At 44.7% G+C, this 20,812-nt stretch overlaps 1 protein-coding gene across 1 annotated transcript in view; it reads left to right on the forward strand.

Moving 5' to 3' along the window:
• The window catches only part of DMPK (DM1 protein kinase), a 90,387-nt gene that overhangs the window by 33,199 nt on the left and 36,376 nt on the right, over positions 1 to 20,812 (forward strand). The window contains 4 exon segments of the mRNA XM_029619351.1: positions 8,192 to 8,283; positions 9,150 to 9,233; positions 10,211 to 10,306; positions 11,700 to 11,848. Of these exon segments, the coding sequence (XP_029475211.1) occupies positions 8,192 to 8,283; positions 9,150 to 9,233; positions 10,211 to 10,306; positions 11,700 to 11,848 (421 nt within the window).

Below are 20,812 nucleotides of genomic sequence, written 5' to 3' on the forward strand. Positions count from 1 at the left end.
AGAGCTGCTGACATCTGGGTCTTCTGCTTGGGCAACCACCTCCGGTTGAGCCCGCAGGTTCTGGTGGTCAGCAGGACTTGAGTGGAGGTGCATTCAGGAACAAGGGTGGGGGCACCCACTAAGGCAGCAAGGCTGCACACAATAAAATAGAGTACAGAAAGGTGCCCATACAGAAACACAAGACTGGACAAGGGAGTGCATCAGAAAACGGGACAGACAAATAGATCACAGTGCTGGGGCTAGTCCAAAGAACAAACAGGAAATTAATTCTAAAACAGACAATACAAACACAGACTGGAAAAGGCCACTATACTGGGGCCTAGGCAACAAATAGAAGGCCAATGTAAAAGTAGGAAGGCCAAGGATAAGGCTAAGGTTCAGACAAGAACATGGGCCACAACAAGGAAGGACTCTAAGATGAGGCAGGGAGCATACGTGAGGAGGGTTCTTATGAGAGTGGCAGTGCTGAGTCATTAAGCCACTGAGGCGTAAGTCAGTGCAGTACAGGCTGTGGCCCACTGAAGGTCCCTGCAGGCAGGAGGGCCACACTGCACCAGGGTCCTCACATTATTCCCCATAAAAACAGTGGATTCCAAACATCCTCTAAGGAGCCTCATCTCCCCGGATCCTGGCTGAAAAAGAGAGTGGAGGCATCTGGAACAGAGCAGAATTGGAGCGGCGTCCACCTGGAGAGGAGTTGGCACCTGCCTGGAGCCGAGTGCTTGGCTAAGCATCGGGGTCCATCTGGAATGGAATCAGTGCCTGACTGTATTGAAACCAAGACTGGAGCAGAGTCAGCACCTGACTGGAGCGGAGCCGAGACTGGAGCAGAGTCAGTGCCCAACTGGAGCAGATCCTCAAGAGCAAGACTGAAGACAGCTGCTGGCTAGAATGGATCCTTTAGAGCAAGTGGAGACAGCTGCTGGCTGGAACAGATCCTGTGATGCAGGACAGGAGACAACTGCTGGCTGGAGTGAGTCCTCTGAAGAAGAACTGGAGGCAGCCGTTGGCGTGACTGGATTTGGACCAGTCTATAAAGTGGCTGCTACTAATGCTGGATCTGGATCCAAAGCAGTCTGTGGAGCAGCTGATGCTTGGACTGGATCCAAAGCAGGCTATGGAGCAGCTGATACTAAAACTGGATTTGGATCTAGCAGTGAAGCAGCTGATGCTAAAACAGGATCCAAAGCTAGCTGTGAAACAGCTGCTGCTGGTGCTGGTACAGGAGAAGGACTGGAACCGGCTGGCTAGAATACAAGCACAGGAGCAGGACTAAAACTGGCTGGAATACAGGCACAGGAGCAGGATTGGAACCCGCTGGCTGAAACAAATGCACAGAAGGTAAACCCGCTGGAACTGGATTAGGTCTAGTAGGGTGGGAAACAAGGTCTGACATGAAGTCCCAACCAGGTACTAGTTTCCTGAGAGCTGAAGCAGGCTTGGCTAGAGCTCAGACCAAGGTAGCCTTGGCTGGAGAGGTCAGGCAAAAAAAAAAAAAAAAAGACTGTAAAAGCCACAAGAGCTGCCTTTTCTGATGCTAATGCAGGAGTTATTAGTGCAAGACTTGAATCAGCTGGGTGCATGGGCATCTCTGAAGCAGAGATGAAAAGTTTTTATTGGTGACAGGACCTGGGCTGGAATCTGGAGCAAGGTTCAGTTCATGATGTGCTGCATTCAATAACCATCAAAGGGGAATATGCTATCCCTGCATCACCCAACCAACAAAGCACATTTTTCCCGCATAGATGAATAGCGCATGGCACTTAAGGGACCGAAGTGAAACTTGTGCAGGGCTTCCAGTGGTATTTAGATTGTTAAGAAAAAAACGCCCCATACATCATGCCAGACTGTATACAAACCAGGAGTTGCATTGCCTCTGGGAGAGAGTGCATGATAGAGACTGACGAAGATGTACTTAAAATCAAAGGCACAGCCCCCATACAGCCCGGACTGCAACTCATATAGCAATCCTAGCAAGGAAACTATGTAGAAGTGTAATGCTATATGTGACCAATGCTGCATTAGTATGCTGCATTAGGAACCTGCTGCATTAGTATGCACAGAGATTGTGAGTGCATATGACTAGACCCGAGAGATGGCTATGTATCTGCAGCCTTGCTGCAGTTTATTTGAATCCTCTGAAGCCTATGATATACTGTACCTACTAGTCAGGCGCATGACCTAGCAAGGATATACTCACACATAAATCGATTTGCAGACAAGGAGGGGTTGAAAGACAACAAGAGCAACCCTGAGTCATCTTGGATGTAGCCTGAGTTATATCACTGCTGATAAAATTAGAGCACTCATAGAGGAACCACCCAACCTGGGAACCATCTGTCATCTGCTAACACCTAGACACAGTTTGACTGGGTAAGCCAGTCCAGGAAAGACAAGAGACAGAAAGACTATAACTATGGAACAAGCAACTGGAGTGGGGGAAAAAACACACTAGGTGCACCATAGAAGAAAAGTCCTGCCTGGAAACCACTGTTCATTATCTGATGTCAACAGCTTGTGGAAGAATCAAGTAATCCTAGCCAGTTGTACGTGCATGCCGTGACTTGGAAAGGAATGGAGGACATCACTGAATACTCAATAAGTGCCATGCTATATGTTACCAGCTCTGGACAAGTAGCACGCTATTAGAGGAAATGACAAAACTAAGTTATCTCTATCCTTGTCTGCCAGAATATTAGCCCAACTCATAATGGGGTGAGTAGCAAGATGCTGTCTGCCAGGCACCTGACTATTTAGCACTTCACTGTTTACATTTGCCAGAGTGTATGTATAACACAGAGGGACGAGAGTATGCAGTACTTTTCCTAGAGACAGGATAGTTAATGTAACAGATCAGCTCAAGCTGGAACCACAACTACCATGGAATGTGCGCCAAAGAGTAGATGTCCTTAAATACAACTTACTGACCGAAAGCTGAAGGTGAATTTTATACATTTAATGCATAGAGAACCAACATGTGCGTGCAGACTGAAGGCCAAGTGATGCATGTGTTACTGCCAAGGGGCAAATCACAACAGGTAACAGGGGCCTAGATGTGAAAACGACTTGCTGAAGAAAAAGAAAAGAGGACACATCAAAAAACACTGCATACAAGTGCTGTAGGTGGAGCAGTTGGTGCTGCCCAACCTGGAAATCTGAATGGTCATTAGCTGAGCAAACAGGGGCAACTGATGTGCACAGAATTGTTCAGGGAACAGTATAGGGTAGATATTGAAAGGCCAGCTGGCTAAGTTACAAGGATATTCAGCGGCATTCCAATGTCACTACTTAGCCCGGTAAGTTATCAGGCTAAGCAGCACTGCCTCAATCCCCCCATCTTTTACCTGGCTAACCAGATAGCCGGATAAGTGACTTATCCGGCTATCTAGAGGCTGCTGAACTTCAGCAGATATTCATCTGCCAGTTGAATATTGGCCCCTATATGTTTAGCTTGAGAAAATATTGTGGCAGAGTTGCAGGTCTTATTAACATTGACTGCCATGTGAGAATAAAAGAAGATAGGGGTTTAGTGTCCTCTGTAGCAGTGACCAGAATAGAGTAACAAGGGGTTAGGGTGGATGCCCTTATTCAGAATGCAGCGGTGAAAATCAGAATGGTTCTACCAAAGGCTTAGGGCCATTGTAGCAGGCGCAGAGGGATTAACCTGTCTGGGGAAGACTGGAGAGATGGTGATACAACTACCATATGACTGCTTTATTTTGTCAGGGCCCTCACAAGCTCATTTACCTGCCTAGCAATTAGACCAGGAATAGAGTAAACTATACTGGAATCTGCTCACATGGGGCATGGAGACCATCGCAGCAACCCTTTCAAAACAGGAGCACACACACATGCACAATTATGCCCGGACTGCAATAATCAAAGAACCAGTGACTGCAGACCAGATGCCCAAACACAGCAATCAACCTGAAAATGAGGGGAGATGGTGAATTTTGCAACTTCGACAAGTGGTCATTAACTGAAGCCATAGCGGCCTGGAAGATGAAGCAAGCACGTGATAAAAGGGGCTATAGATACCCAATCTGGACAGTTAAAATGCTGGAAAAGCTTAGCTGTCCATATCCACAAAAATACCAGCATAACTCAGAAAGAGGCAAGGAAGAATGGGCAAGGGGGAGTAGCGATCTCTCCAGGGGCAAGATAGCTGCAACTTCCTGAACTGCAGCCAGTGATAGATAGATAGATAGATAGAGATATATACCTATATAGATAGAGATAGAGATCTATAGGGGCCTGGGTACTGCACACCCAAATGCACTAGATGAACTTACAGACCAGAAGTTGGAAATCAGTTTCAAGATTGGGGGCCCAGCCATGTGCTTGCTATCCATAGACTAAGTGACACCCAATCTACCGTCAGAGGGGAATTGAGTCAAGAGCAGGTAACAGGATGCCATATTGTCACATTTGTGCCTTTAGTGCATTTAGTCTCTCCATGCCATGGTTGCACCTGCTATGCAGCCTCCCCACTAGCAGAGGTCCTCAGTGAGCCCTGCTCCCAGCAGCGCAAGTTACCTCCTCATTGATATCCTAATGCCTCAGCCCTAGCCCTACGTAACCCAGCCTGTCCAGTCCCTCAGTGTCTCTTCATGGAGTCACCTTGGCTCTTTGACTTGGCCAGCTTATCTTGCTATACCTTATCTTCTGGCCTATCTTGGCCTCCTGCCTTGTTCTATAGTGTGCCTTGGCTTCTTTGCCTTGTTCTTTGGCCTTCTAGGCTCTTCTGCCTTGCACAGTAGCCTTCTGGGCATACTAGAGTTATCTTGCTTAGTCTTGTGCCCTGTCGGGCTTTCTTATTTCCTGTTTCGATTCCAGTCATGTCCTTGTCCTGCCCAGTCCATTTCAGTCCGGTCTATTTTCCAGGCCTTGCCCTTGTCCTTGGTTCAAGCCCAGTCAGTACCTGTATTCAGCTCCTAGGCTGTACCCAGCTCCCAGCCATGATGTTTGCTAGGAGGAAAGTCCTACTGGCCCCGAGAACCCAAGGGCTCAACCTGCAGGAGAGGGGGTTGATTAGGCAGAAGATCAGCTCATTGACCATTTTAAGAGCTGCCTCTCTACCAACTGCAACTGGTATATATACTTTGAAAGTGCAGTCTTCAGTATTGTACACAGTAATCCAATACAGAGCTGGAAGGCAGCAAATCATAGTCCCAAACTGTTTGCCACCCTAGAAACAGATATTGCAGGTACCTATTGACAAATCCAGAGCTGCTTTCTTCCCTTGTCTGTTACAGACACCCAGGGGTCCCAGAAATTAAGAGAAAGGCTGGTTAACAGAGGATGCAGATAAACATAGAAAACCAACCAGGGGCTCTTCAAAGTTAGCAACTGCTTGTAAACCATATCTACACTGGTACAGAAGTATGAAGAGAAGGTTGACTCCTCATGATGTCCACCACAACTATAAACCGAGAGCTCAGAGTGCTAGATGCAGCCCCAACCATGGATACACACTATTTCCCTCATCAAGATGGCCACCACTGTCTGACATACCTCACCTTAAGAAGATGGCTACCCACTACAGATAAATACATCCACAATGCCTTCTCTCGAGAGGGCTACCAGGAAAAGCCCAAACAGCAGGTATGCCCCTTTACCCAACAGGCAAGCTACCACTCAGCCAGCACTAGCCCCCTTTCAGTATGGCTGTAGCCCCTCTTCATACATGGCACAGCATCGCCACTCCTTTCCCTCTGACAAGGGCGGCCAGTACTACACATGGCTGCATCTTCAAAGATGGCTGCTGCCGACCAACAAACTTGCCCTCCCGCCACAGCGATAAACACCTGTCATAAGGCTGCCACCATCTAAACACAGCCCAAGAAATGGGGGTTGGTGCACTTCTCTTCCATCCCAGGAACAGAGCCGAAACATCCGACCTTGCCAGTCAGCAAGGGAGCACACCAGTACATCATCCCATTGACCAAGTCCTGAGGCTGCCCACTTTTCCATGGACACTCCCCTTAGCATCACAAACCATGCTGGAGGCCCACCCCCCACCCTGAGCATAGACTGTCACTCCTTCAAGGCCTACACGGTGCTGGGCCTGTCTCCTGCCCAAGCCCCCCAGTGCTACCGAAGGTGCTGTTTATTTATTTTTTCTATTACATGCATTATAGCACCTTAAGCACTGCCAAGAGTGCCCTCCAGGAGTAGGATTCCCAGTGCTGTGCAGGGCTGCCACCCCAGTCCTAGCCGCGCCATCCTCTGTTTCCTAACAAGGACGCCGATCATAAGAAGACAAGCAGAATATGAACACAAAGGATGCCAATATTCAGTGGTAGTTTTACTTGATGGTTGAAACTGGGCAGGGGTTCTCTTGTTGCTTAGAAGGCTTTTCTGTCTAGAGATGTCTAGACATCTCTAGACTTTATCCCAGTACCTTGGGATAAAGGAGCAAAATGTTTGTAGCAGTGCCTCTTGCTTTATGAGCAGGGTGTCCTGTCTCTGCATATATGGAATTTGGTAAGAGGCAGGGGTATATGCGTGGAGGGGGGAGGGAATTTGGGAGGGAAATATGTGCACCAAACCTCTCTCCACCTCTCCCTTTTAGTGATGTGGGCTTCCCCACCAGCCCCTCACTCTCTGTCTCTGCTCCACAGTGCTTGCCAACCAGATGCCCTCCCTCACCTTACCAGTGGCTCTTTCTCCCTGCACTACTTCATTTCTGCCAATGGCTCTCTCTCTCTGTCCACCAGTCCATCCCTGCGGGTCTGCATCCCCACCAGTCTTTCTCTCCCCCTCCACCAGTCCATTTCTATCAGTTTGTGTGTGTCTCTCTCTACCAGTCTATGTCTCCCTCCATCAGCCCGTCCCCACCAGTCTCTTCCTTCCTCCACCAGTCCACTCTAGTCAGTCTCTCTCTCTCTCTCTCCACCAGACTGTCTCTCCCTCCCTCCGTCTCCATCAATATGTCTCTCTCCCACCCTCTCGTTCTCTCTCTCCATCAGTCCATTCTCCCCAGTCGCCCCACATCCAGACAGATCCAGCTGTAATGCTGCCTATAGTTACGCTATGTAAGCTATTTATTTGATTTATAAAGATGTGTATGCCGCTTTGTCTAAAATTCTGAGCAGCTGACAATAACATACATAATACTGTTACTGAATAAGAGTACATTCTTGCACATTTACTGCTGTGCTTTGCAATTATGTGTCTATTCCGTTTATGTCAGTAAGCATTATTTAATAAGTTTTATATGTTATGAATGAGTCTGGTGCGCATATAATTATTTCTTTGTTATTACTTGAATAACTCTTCTATATATCTGGAGTATAACTGCTGGTAAAAATGAAAGAGAAGCAGGTGGGGATGTGCCAAACCTTTGGCGGCAGAGAAGGAGGGGTCCACACTCCCGAAAGGGTTTGGGAAGGCCTGCGTTAGACTCTTTCTCTTGTTTGCTCCCCCCACCTCCCACACTCCCTGAGGCTCGTGCCCTGTGGGTTTTGCTTCTCCCTGGCAGCAGCAGGGCATTCCAGGAAGGGGGGGGGGGGGACACACACCAATCCCCCCATGCTCCCCTGATGGCGTGGGCCGCAGCTTGGGGACAGGTGACTGGCAGGATCCGGGTGAATCACGATTAGCATGGAATGACCACGCTGCTGTTTCTTGTCGCCCCCTTCCATTCCTTGTTCTCCTTGGAATTTGTGGTAGTTGTTCCATATTTATCGTAAGTAAAACTTCTTCAGGGGGCTCCTGAAAGGCCCTCCTGAAACTTCGAGATTTCCTTCCGTTTGGCAGCTGTCATTGTCACAGAGCGCTGCCAGATTTCCTCTTGTGCCATGGAGAATCCTATTAATCTACAAGAGCCTCATAAAATGCAACTCTATGTACCGTGACTATACAATTCATGTTATAATGAGAAACTTCCATTTCTACGTTTTGCTGGGGGCGCATACTGGGAGTTCAGTTTTTTTCAGTGTTTGCAGTGGTGCTGCAGAATAGGTGCATTGGCAGAGATATGTGTGGGGGGGGGGGGGGGGGGGGGAGAAATGGGGTCTTAGTACTGGAATAACAGGGTACATTGCAGCCCAGGATTGAGGGGCATTGGCAGAGCTGTGTATATAGACAGAGCTTGGCAGAAATTCTCCATACCACAACTCCTCATTCCCCCCTTTCCTGAATAGTAGTACATCTTGTTTTCTGACCCCCCCTCCTGTTCATCTTTCAGCGGAGCCTGTTACACATCGGCTGAAAGAGATCCAGCTGCAACGAGAAGACTTTGAGATCCTGAAGGTGATTGGGCGTGGAGCATTCAGTGAGGTGAGAAACAGTGGGGAACATCTCAGGGAGTCTCAGGAAATCAGAGACTTAAATATTAATCCCCTTGATAGTCTTCTCTGCCAGATCAAATGCAGATGCAGTAACCGAGTGGCATTAACACCTTTCAAGGTCAATGAAGGATAAAGGACTCTGTAGTTCTGTTATCAGTGTTGACACTGCAGGGAGGCACTGCACTGCTACAGGGCCTGTCCTTCTATTGCTGACACTGCAGAGCAGTGCTAAGGAAGATAGATACTGCACTGTTGGAGGCACTATCTTTCCAGTACTTAGTCTGCAGAATAATGCCAGGGGATATCATATGCTACACTATTGGAGGCACTCTCCTTACACTGCTGACCCAGCAGAATAGTACTAGGAGAAGTTCTGCACTGCTTCCACTGCAGGGCACTGCTGACACTGCAGGGCAGTGCTAAGGGAGATGCTGCACCACAGATGGTGTTAGAGGAATCTGCATGGCTGAAGGTGCTGTCCTTCCAGTGCTGATACTCCAGTGCAGTGCTAATGGAGTTGCTAATTTGCTCGAGGCGCTGCCTTTCTAATGATGACACTGCAGAGCAGTGCAAGGGGAAGGTGCTGTCTCAAAAGCCAAATGTAACATGAGAATGTGGCCTTGCAAGAGTTAGCAACTTGCTCTACTTTTGCAGGAAAGGCTGATTTGGTCCTGATATTACCCCACTGCATGCGTGTAAATTCAGCTTTCCTTTTCCTAAAAAAAGAAAAGCGGGGACTACAATTTCTAGCATGCAGGGGTGGTGAGAGCAGAGCTGGCGCAACTTGGTTTGAAAATAATGCTGCTGCTGGAAATTACAGTTTCATGCCATTTCCCTGCATGTTGCCCCTCTCAGGTGGCTGTTGTGAGGATGAAGAGGTCATCTCAGGTCTACGCAATGAAGATCATGAACAAATGGGACATGCTGAAACGGGGGAAGGTAGGAACTTGGGAAGCTACACCCTAAACAACTCTGCATAATATGGCAACAGGCACCGAATCATGGAATCGACTTTCTGGCTGTCTGCATATAACTACCCAACTGCGTGCATCCATATATCCCCACCTAGGCTCAGTAAAGAGCTTCAGATTAGCAGGGACTGGCTGAGCCTCTCCTAGTATTACCCTCTTTCACCCACAGCCACCTAGCTCCAGTTACTCTCAGAACGAGAGAACTGTGAATAATTATGAATAAAGTTTCACCTAAATTGCTGATTATGTTGCTAGAAAAGCTTCCAGTATATGACTGTGGTGCAGCCACTGGACAGTTAGGTGTCACCATGCTGCCATTGGTTCTTCTAGTATCTCGCCACAGCCACTGGCTATTTTAATGTCCTTGTTTTACCTGCAGCTGAGATAAGGTCACTGCCCAATCATTGCCCATTTCATTGGCCCGCCCTGCCCCTCACTATAGTGGCTGTTTTATTGACTGCCAGCCACTGCTTCTTTTATTTTCTCTGCCCTGCTATTGGTTGTTGCATTTTCTCTTTAAAGCCATTAGCTGTTTCTTTGTTTCTCACTCATTGGTCATTTCATTGTCTCTGCTCCACCAATATATAGGTTATGGTGGGTGGAATTGTTTGTTGGGGTTTTAGTTGTGGGTGAAAGGGATGATTTATTCTTGCTTAGATATGGGATGGAGCCTGGCATCTCCCTTAGTGAGAATAGGGTTGGCGCTGGTCTGTATTAGGATTTTGTATATTGAATTTGATTTTTTATTGCATATTTCATCTATTTATTGCTATTGGTATGTTATTATGTGAAACTCTGTGAGACCCTAGTTGGGAAAATGGCAGTCTATAAGCTTAAAATGAAATTAAATATTTAAAAAAAAAAAAAGCTGTTTCATTGTTTGCTGGCAGTTCACTATTTTACTGGTTGCTTTAATGTCTTTGCTGGGTGGTTGATGTCCTTCAGGTCTCCTGCTTCCGAGAGGAGAGAGATGTCCTGGTGAATGGGGACAAGCGTTGGATTACCCACTTACACTTTGCCTTTCAGGATGAGAACTACCTGGTGAGTGCCAAGAGTAGATCAGCTTCTCAGGGTTAACTCTGCTCAGTTAGTGGCCTTATCCGCAATGGTGCAAAAAATTCTAAAAACCCCACATCTGTCATAGAAACAAGTAGAAGATTTAAGTTCCCCAAATCAAATCTGTAAACAATCTAAAGCTGATGAGTTTTCCCCAGCTTATTCATCTCATCGTGTCTCCTGTAATGTCAGTGGAAACTGGTTTTGGAGGCCCGCCCCACTGCCTGTGCCAACTGCTCTGCACTGTAGGTTCCATGCCCAGCTCAGTCTGGGATTGCTGAGAGGGGGCTTGGGTGTTGGATTAAACATGGGACTTGTAAGAACCAAACAGGAAGACGACAAAGCCTGTCACAGTGGATGTGATGGAGTCCAGCGCTGTGAAGGAATTTAAACAGGCTTGGAACAGATATAGAGGACAGTAGTTGAAACAGTGCTCAGAGGTTCAGTAGAAGGCATGAGGAGGAACTGGTATTAGTCTGAGTATGGGGATTTATATGCTTATTTACCCAACGTGGTAGAGAACCAGAGAGGAAAGCAACTGGACAGGCTGAGGGGGACAATTGGCCCTTATCTGTCGTCATTTACTATGTTACTTTACTAAGAAAGCATTTATAGTTTATGGGTCCTAGGCTATGGAGCAAATATCTAAAGGATGTTAGGTTGTTAATGGACTCGTTAAGGCAGTTAAGACATTGCTGTCTTTGGAGGCTTAGGCAAGGTATAGGTGGGGAGATGCTGTTGATTTAGATTTTATGTTACTTTTAACTCCAGTTTATTTTTGCTGTTTAGTGAGTTGTCTGTCTTTTTATGCTGTTTTTAGGGTTTTTTTTTAAATGTTGTAACGCAATTGAGCCATGAACTGTGCCTTAGGATGCCACCTATTGGTCACTAGCAGTGCAGCAGTGAAAGTAGACCTCAAAATGCTACAGTCAACCACAATGGTTAAAGTTGTGTGGCTGTCAATGCAGAGAAATAAATGTTAACAAATAAAAACAAAAAAAAAAAGTGTTTAAGGTGATCAATAAAAAGGTATCACCTTATACAGTTTGGTTTTTTTTTTTAACAACTTTTATTTCTGTCCATCCACAATGTAAAAAAAAAATGGAGAATGTACTAAAAGCCACTCACGATGGCTCCGAGATGTCAGCCTGTTGGGAAAAAGGAGAGAGAGACTATGTGTGCTAAGATCCCTGATTGGAAAGATTAAGAAAAGAGGTTATACCTGAAGGCTCCTTGATGAAAGCCAGATGGGAAGAAGCAGTAGAGAGTATGTTTATGATAGCACCCTGATGACAGCAAAATGAGAAAGAATGGGGCTGTCTGTGACAGAACGCTTTTAAATATGGGGTCTTTAATTCTGCATCTGTCTTCTTTCCAGTACCTGTTGATGGATTATTATGTTGGCGGTGACCTTTTGACCCTGATGAGTAAATTTGGGGAACGAATGCCAGTGGACATGGCTCATTTCTATCTGGCAGAAATGGTGATGGCCATTGACTCCGTACATCGCTTGGGATACGTGCACAGGTAATGGGGGAGGAGGGAAGGCCTTGTATTCTATTAGATCATCTGGTCCAGAAGATGGCTGTCTGATGAGAGCCAGATAGAAGAGAAGCCTTTTATTTTGCACAAGCTTTTAGTACTCTGCTTTGAGTTACTGTCACGCATGACTGGTCTCATTTGTTTTACTCCCTATCTTGTTGATATAATATGTGGTAGTGCTTTTGATTTTGTGAAATTATTGTTTTTATGTATTTTTATTGTTATCCATCCACTTAAAACAATTCGGATTTTATAAAGCAGGCTTTAAGCATTTTAAAATAAATAAGCAAGCTGCAGATAATGAATATCTGATGAGACCCAGATGTATAGGTGTAACTGGAGAGGCCATGCCTGATGATTCCCTGGTGAGAGTTGGATGAGGTGGATTAAGTGGAGATGTTGTATACGATGACTTCTCAAAGCAAGCTGGATACGATGGATTAGTGAGTGATCCATACATGCTGGATCCTTGAAGAGAGCTAGATGTAATAAGTAAAGGACTGAATACAATGGCTGCCGGATGAGAACCGGATGTATTTGGGTAAACAGAAAGCTGTGCACGATGTCTTTCTAATGAGAGTCGGACAAGCGAGAGTAAGGAGAAAGGCTATGTGTGCTGACTCCCTGAGGAGAGCTGGATATGTAGGTGCCAGTGGATTCTTGATGAGAGAGATATTTAGGGCGACTGGGCATGGTGTCTCCCTGATGTCAGCTGGATATGTAGGGCTATGGACGACAGACTGGGATGGACAGCTGCCTTGCAGTTGCTGTGCAGGCTCTCACTGGCTCATGCAACAAGTATCCAGGCTGCAGAGCAGGGGACAGACACCAGAGCCCTGGCCTTAGCGTTCTGTTAGAGGCCTAGCTCTCAGCACCAAACGTAGGGTTGAAATAGCCCCGCCTTTGGAATCTATAAAAACAAAAAAAGTAATAAAATCCCAGCCTCGACTCCTAGATAGAAAATGAGAGACAGAAAATGAGAGCACCAAACGTAGGGTTGAAATAGCCCCGCCTTTGGAATCTATAAAAACAAAAAAAAGTTATAAAATCCCAGCCTCGACTCCTCGACTCTACCCATATGCAGAAAACCATTACTTCTGATCACTACCCATAGGCAGAAAACCACTACTCCAAGCACTACCCGTATGCAGAAAACCATTACTTCCAAGCACTACCCGTATGCAGAAAACCATTACTTCTGATCACTACCCTTATGTAAAAAACTGCAATTTGTTCAAATGAGCAAGTCATTGTAAAAAACTGCAATTTGTTCAAATGAACAAGTCATTGTAAATCACATAATTCTTTGTAATGTACCCCGTCATACTTTGGTTAATATACTATGTTAAAGTTCCTATCATTTTTCTTCTTGCTCCTAGTTGTACTTATCCTTGTTTTATTGTAACTGTAACTATTTTATGTTAGCACCTGTTATTTATTTCGTTCAGTGTTCCTGTTATCACCCCACTGTTTATTGTAAACCGGCATGATGTGATACTCTCACGAATGCTGGTATAGAAAAAACTAAAATAAATAAATAAATAAGAACAAAAGAAAATGCCATACTGGGTCAGACCAAGGGTCCATCAAGCCCAGCATCCTGTTTCCAACAGTGGCCAATCCAGGCCATAAGAACCTGGCAAGTACCCAAAAACTAAGTCTATTCCATGTAACCATTGCTAATGGCAGTGGCTATTCTCTAAGTGAACTTAATAGCAGGTAATGGACTTCTCCTCCAAGAACTTATCCAATCCTTTTTTAAACACAGCTATACTAACTGCACTAACCACATTCTCTGGCAACAAATTCCAGAGTTTAATTGTGCGTTGAGTAAAAAAGAACTTTCTCCGATTAGTTTTAAATGTGCCCCATGCTAACTTCATGGAGTGCCCCCTAGTCTTTCTACTATCCGAAAGAGTAAATAACCGATTCACATCTACCCGTTCTAGACCTCTCATGATTTTAAATACCTCTATCATATCCCCCCTCAAGTCGTCTCTTCTCCAAGCTGAAAAGTCCTAACCTCTTTAGTCTTTCCTCATAAGGGAGTTGTTCCATTCCCCTTATCATTTTGGTAGCCCTTCTCTGTACCTTCTCCATCGCAATTATATCTTTTTTGAGATGCAGCGACCAGAATTGTACACAGTATTCAAGGTGCGGTCTCACCATGGAGCGATACAGAGGCATTATGACATTTTCCGTTTTATTCACCATTCCTTTTCTAATAATTCCCAACATTCTGTTTGCTTTTTTGACTGCCACAGCACACTGCACCGACGATTTCAATGTGTTATCCACTATGACACCTAGATCTCTTTCTTGGGTTGTAGCACCTAATATGGAACCCAACATTGTGTAATTATAGCATGGGTTATTTTTCCCTATATGCAACACCTTGCACTTATCCACATTAAATTTCATCTGCCTTTTGGATGCCCAATTTTCCAGTCTCACAAGGTCTTCCTGCAATTTATCACAATCTGCTTGTGATTTAACTACTCTGAACAATTTTGTGTCATCTGCAAATTTGATTATCTCACTCCTCGTATTTCTTTCCAGATCATTTATAAATATATTGAACAGTAAGGGTCCCAATACAGATCCCTGAGGCACTCCACTGTCCACTCCCTTCCACTGAGAAAATTGCCCATTTAATCCTACTCTCTGTTTCCTGTCTTTTAGCCAGTTTGCAATCCACGAAAGGACATCGCCACCTATCCCATGACTTTTTACTTTTCCTAGAAGCCTCTCATGAGGAACTTTGTCAAACGCCTTCTGAAAATCCAAGTATACTATATCTATCGGTTCACCTTTATCCACATGTTTATTAACTCCTTCAAAAAAGTGAAGCAGATTTGTGAGGCAAGACTTGCCCTGGGTAAAGCCATGCTGACTTTGAGATCACTGGAAGAAAAAATAGAGAGGGTAAGCTTAAGTCTTTCCTAGCCAGATCTTCAAAACTTGAAGGATCCGAGACATATCTTGCCAGCACTGAGGTGCAGGTCTACTGACCCCAGGGATGAACTGGAATTTAGGACTAGTAGGGACCTTAAGAGGTTATCTGGAATGAGAGAGAGACAAGGCTGGAAGAGGCAAGAGATAACTGGTGATATTCAAACGTAATCAGTTAGGTTTCAAAGTTATCTGGCTAGGTTTACCCTGATAATTTTATTTGAGGATATTTAGGGGATGTTTATTCCACTGAATATCCAGAATATCTTGTCCGGTTAACTTTAGCTGGATAAGTTATCCATTTTCTGAGTCTTTAAAAAATTGACCTCTCTGAGTTTATAATACAAGTTTTGCCTAGAAAGAGGCAGGATTCTTAAATGTAGCCACATTACAAAATCTGCCTTCCTCCTGGCTTGGATACCACCAGCCATAAACATTATGCTTTAGATTCATAGTCACCTCATTTACTTGTGCTGGAACTGTGCTAAGGCATGTGAGACAGAAAGCCTGGCCTGAGAACTTTCAAAGCAGAGACAGAAAATGAGAGAGAAATAACACGAGATGGAGCATGAGAAGGGGAGGTGAGCAGGAGGGAAAGCAGGAACATGAGAGGGAGTGAAGGGTGCAACAGAAATGGAACAAGAGAAGGAAGGAGAATGGGGAGGGAGACGGATCGGGAAAGGGAATGAGAATGGGAGAGATGTGGAGAAGACGGGAGTAACAAAAGAGAACCAACATACATGAGCAGAACTAGGGAGGAAAATGAAAGAGAGCAAAAAGAAGTGTGACAGGCTAGAGGAGAGGAGAAGAATGGCAGGATAGAAGAAGGGGAAAAAGAGGAGGCGGGATAGGTTAAAGGAAGCATGTGTGACAGTCTAGAAAAAGGGAGCTAGCAAGAGGCTAGAAGAAGGAAGCAAGTGAGGAAGCACGGCAGGAAAGAGAGAAAAACTGGTTAGACTGAGTACTGGGAGGAGTGGCAAGTTAGAAGGGGGCGAGAAAGAGGAGGAGTAACAGGATAGAGCAAAGGTAGATAACTCCAGGCCTTGAGTGCTGCAAGCTGGTCAGGTTTTCAGGATATCTACAAAGAATATGAATAAGATAGATATTCAAATAAATATTCTTATAAATATTCAGTGATATCCTGAAAACCTGACTGGGTCATAGCACTCGAGGATCAGAGTTGCCTACTATTCTTAGCTAAAGTGAGGGAGAAAGACAGACAGAGTGACAATCTAGAGGAAGGTTGGGAGGGAGGGAGGAGAATATTTAACTAGAATGATCCAGTCCTTGTTTTGGTGAAGGTCAGGAGGCAGGCAGGCAGTAGCTGAATGTTAAATGTTTGTGTCTGTAACTGAGTAAGCAAACAGATTCAAGTGCTGTGCTTGGAATCACAGCGGTCTGGTACACTCATGCACAGCACCGCCACGAGACCTGGATCCCAACCTTTAGTGTTGGAAATCTCCCATCTGAGTTTCCATGGGCTCTTTGACTCTGTAGGCAGCTTTGCACTTTGTAGGGAATGGGGAAGGGATAAGAGCTTCATCTTAAGAACATAAGACATGTCATGCTGGGTGAAACAAATGGTCCATTGAGCCCAGCATCCTGTCTCTGGCAGTGGTCAGTCTGGGTCACTTGGAATTACCCTGCAGATCCATATGGATCTTTCTCTGTTGCTCATTCCCAGAGGTGATTAACCCCATGTCTACCTGGCTAATAATTATTAAGGGACCTATCTTCCAAAAATTTGTCCAAGTCTTGTTAAATCCAATAGCTTTACTATTAACCTTGACCTCATCCTCCAGCAACAAATTGCACAGTTTAATTGTGTGCTGCATTATTTATTTATTTATTTAAAGGCTTTTTTATATCGGAGTTCATGCACTAGTGCATACCACTTCGGTTTACACAGAACAAGGAACAGAAAAATTACATCAAACAGATTGAACAATTAAACAAATATACAATTACATCCAGCGATTGGGTATAAATAACATGCTGCATGCCCATTTCATGTCTTTTACGTGTGGGTCTCTGGCATTTTCAAGATGCAGTGTCAAGGAGCATGGGGCACATTTAAAACTAATCGGAGAAAGTTCTTTTTTACTCAACGCACAATTAAACTCTGGAATTTGTTGCCAGAGGATGTGGTTAGTGCAGTTAGTATAGCTGTGTTTAAAAAAGGATTGGATAAGTTCTTGGAGGAGAAGTCCATTACCTGCTATTAAGTTCACTTTGAGAATAGCCACTGCCATTAGCAATGGTAACATGGAATAGACTTAGTTTTTGGGTACTTGCCAGGTTCTTATGGCCTGGATTGGCCTCTGTTGGAAACAGGATGCTGGGCTTGATGGACCCTTGGTCTGACCCAGTATGGCATTTTCTTATGTTCTTAGCTGCAGTCAGGCCACCATTGCTTTTGATTTGTGCATCGTACTGTTGCATCGTTACAACAAACATAGTGCAATGATTTGGGTTTCACCTTAATTCCATTGAGGATGTGACTTGCTCTTTTCTAGATATGTATTTATCTATAAAATATCAAGAGGTTTGTCTGGAAGTTTATTTTTAATTTTCATTTTTTATGGAAAAGGAGTTTTTAACATTGACATAATACAGTTCTGATCTCACAAATGGTAGAGGTTAACAAAAATATCATATAGAATAAAAACCTTTAGGACAATTTACAAAGCTTTTTACGCAGGGAGTTTCCTTTTGGAAATGAGCTTGCAGCTCCATGGGTTCTCTGCAGGCAATGGACTTTGAGACTGCAAATTATATTGTCTTTTTTTTTTTTTTCAAATCAAGAAATCTTGACTTGGAAAAACATGATGGAAAAAAAGAAAGAAGGCCTCATTCAGTAGGTTGGTTAGTGGGCCGGCTGGTAAGGCCGCAGGGGCAGAGCTCCTTCACGTAGTGGATCACTGCAGGCAGAGATACGAGGCCAGGGCCTGAGGGATGAGAGAGGACCCAGAGAGAGGTGGAAGCCTTGGAGATTTCAAACTGTAAGTTATAATTGTTTTGTTAAACTGCCCAAACCAGCTAAATTGTTTTGTTTGGTTATTGGTCACCAATAAAGAAGCTCATAAAGATTTTTGCCAGCGGGCAGGCTGGAGACTGTTCTCTGGCCAGTCCTGACTGCTCGGCCTTGCGGAGCGCAGCATCCAGCTTGGCAGGAGAGTCACTTAAATCACCCTCCACAGGCACTGGATCTGGTCAGAACAGGCTTAGCTAGTATGGCTCCAGTACTAGCTTCCGTAGAGGCAGATGTACTTATTCTGACAAAAGGAATCTGGACTTTCTGCATAATCCACTTAATTTGCTCAGTGATCCCCATTAGGCCCAGAGTATCCAGTTTTGGCACGGCTTCCACATTGGCTGGTAAGTCCTGTGGAGAACGCACTGAACCTGGACTTGGACTTGCAGCAGGGTCCAGTCTGAAATCAGGATCAGGCTGTCAGGTTGGAATGGGATTTGGGTCAGAAGCTGTCAGAACTGAGGGTCAAAGATTAGCATGGTCCCCTTTTCTTGTTTTCCAAAATTCCAGGCCAGGGCAGTAAAATGCCCCTTAAAACTGTGTAGAGCAGGGCATTCTTTCAGAGCAGGAAGCTCCCTGGTTTTACTTTGATGGCCTCACTTTGAAAGTGCGGCGGAGTGTTCTGCATTCAGGCGTAGCACTGATTAAGGGTATTTTTGAAGTTCCCGTCTGGTGCTATCAAAAGGCTCTGGAAATGGTAGGGGTTTGGTAAGGGCAGCAGTGCTTTGTGTAGGTAGAAAATAAAAATATGGACTGGCTTTGGTGAGGTTTCACTTCCCCAAACCCCTGCTCTAGGGCATCCAAGAATGGCCCTAAATTCCCTTGGGGTATGGTCTGGAACAACTCCTAAGCAAACTCCTTTATTACTTCTAGAAGTTTCTGACAAACCAAGAACCTTCTAGGTGTCTCAGTTTAGTACTTAGCAATAAAGGCTTCATAAAACCAGTAGTGGTTTGGATTGAGTGTGCAGGAGGGACAGCATCCCCAAATCCCATGGTATCAGTTCAGCTTACAGTGGCAAGGCCCCAGAAAAGTCTTTGAAAATTAGCTGCACATCACAGTCTGTTGAAACCACAGTTCTTTACGCCAGTGTAAAATAAGGAGTGGATTGTAATCAGAGTTGCTGCATAGCTTCAAAAGCAACCTAGCTTGCAAGGTGTGGCACATTGTTTAGGCAGCATTCAGAAATGCAAGTCCGGCTGCTAGCTCACACCTGTGAAGGTTTTTTTTTTATCCAGCACCACACACACACAAAAAACAACTCATAAAATGAAACTCTAGCTCTAGTGGAGCACTAACTAGACTTGATTTAATTCTCTAGCTAACCTCAGACCAGGGCTGAAAACAAACAAGAAAAAAAAAAACCACAGGAATTTGAGCTTATAATAGCAAAAAAATCCCAACCATTCAAGAATTTATCTGCACGCTTTTTCTCTGGCCAGCTAGCAGCAAAAGCTGGATGCAGAGTAAGGACCTCTCAGCCTGTTGTTAGGCTGAGTGTCCCTGCAGCATGCACACAATACTGGTCCCAATACTGGTTTTATTTAGAAACGGTTACAAAAATAACAGTTCCCAACTTTTGCAGTGTAGGTACATTTAACAGGTAACTCATAGTTGGACAAGGCTTTCAGTCTGGGTCATTTCACAATAGATCCTCTTCAGAGACAACACATGACTGGAAACAAACTTCTACTTACAAAGTACAAGACTTCCAGACTTTACAACACAGTATAACAGGAATATACACCAGGCTATCTGCCATCTGAAGTTAGCTCTCTGAGCCACTCTGTGGCTCTGTGCATAGGACACCAGTCCTGAATTGAGCAGACCCTGGCTCAAGATACCTTTTTCTTTTACAGTAAGGCCGATGCAATATGGACGTGCTAAAAAAAACAGGCATCTAAACTGGACGCTCGTTTTCCTTTCCTGGACACGCAATGCGATATGCAAATGAACAGCTGCGTTAAAAAGGACTCACTAGGGGAAACTGTGCGTCACTAGTGCGTCCTTGGCATCGGGTGCCCGGGAGATGTAGCTGTGCGCACAGCCATGGGTTAGGAAAATGGACGCTCAATTAACAAGCGACTGTTTTCCGAACCCACACACAGCCATGGGTTAGGAAAATGTAGGCCTGCTGGTACTTAGCCGGATAAATTGGAATATAGCTGGATAAGTTGAAATTTTTCCAAGTATTGAGAAAGGTGCTACTAAGTTTGAAATTAGCCAGAAAAGTGCGCGCTACTCATATACCCATAGATTTGTACTTTCATTTTTACAAGGATATGCGCGTAGATTTTTATCGTGGTAATTTGTTGCTTTTAGCACACACACACACACTCCCGCCCCCCCAGTAAATAGAATTTTACACGCATAAATTAGGGTATTTTATAACATGCACATGGCAATGAAATAACCAGTGTTACCATTTAGTCTACCAGTTTGCCCAGACCCTCCTGACTCTTCAACCTGAAGTCCCGTCATTGCACCCAGACCCACTACCCAGTCATTTTTCCACTTTAAGCATGTTTACGATCACTTACACCAGATATTGAGCAGAAGTAAATATACGCAAATAAAAGACGTACACGCATCACTTTGACAGGTTTTAAAATAGCAACTTATTTGCTTAAAAGTTGGCCCGGTCCCAGGATGCCTCTGGTATGCCCCTTTCTTACACATGCAAAATTACTCATAGACCCCCATTTATGTGTCTAAGTTGCAGCTTAAAAAAAAAAAAGCATGTTGTCACATATGTGCTATATTATGTGAGCAAGTGCTAATTTTTATGTGCACATTTCAAAAATTCACCTGTTTAATTGCTGATTTTACTAACACTATAGTTAAGGCACTAGATAGATTTGACAAAATCAATCAGTGAAGTGAAACTATCAATCCAAGAAATAAGCAAACACATGGAAGAAGTGGAACTTCGAATTTCAGCACTGGAGGAAAACAGTAAGACT

Source organism: Rhinatrema bivittatum, chromosome 11 (assembly GCF_901001135.1).
Source record: "Rhinatrema bivittatum chromosome 11, aRhiBiv1.1, whole genome shotgun sequence".
NCBI lineage: Eukaryota > Metazoa > Chordata > Amphibia > Gymnophiona > Rhinatrematidae > Rhinatrema > Rhinatrema bivittatum.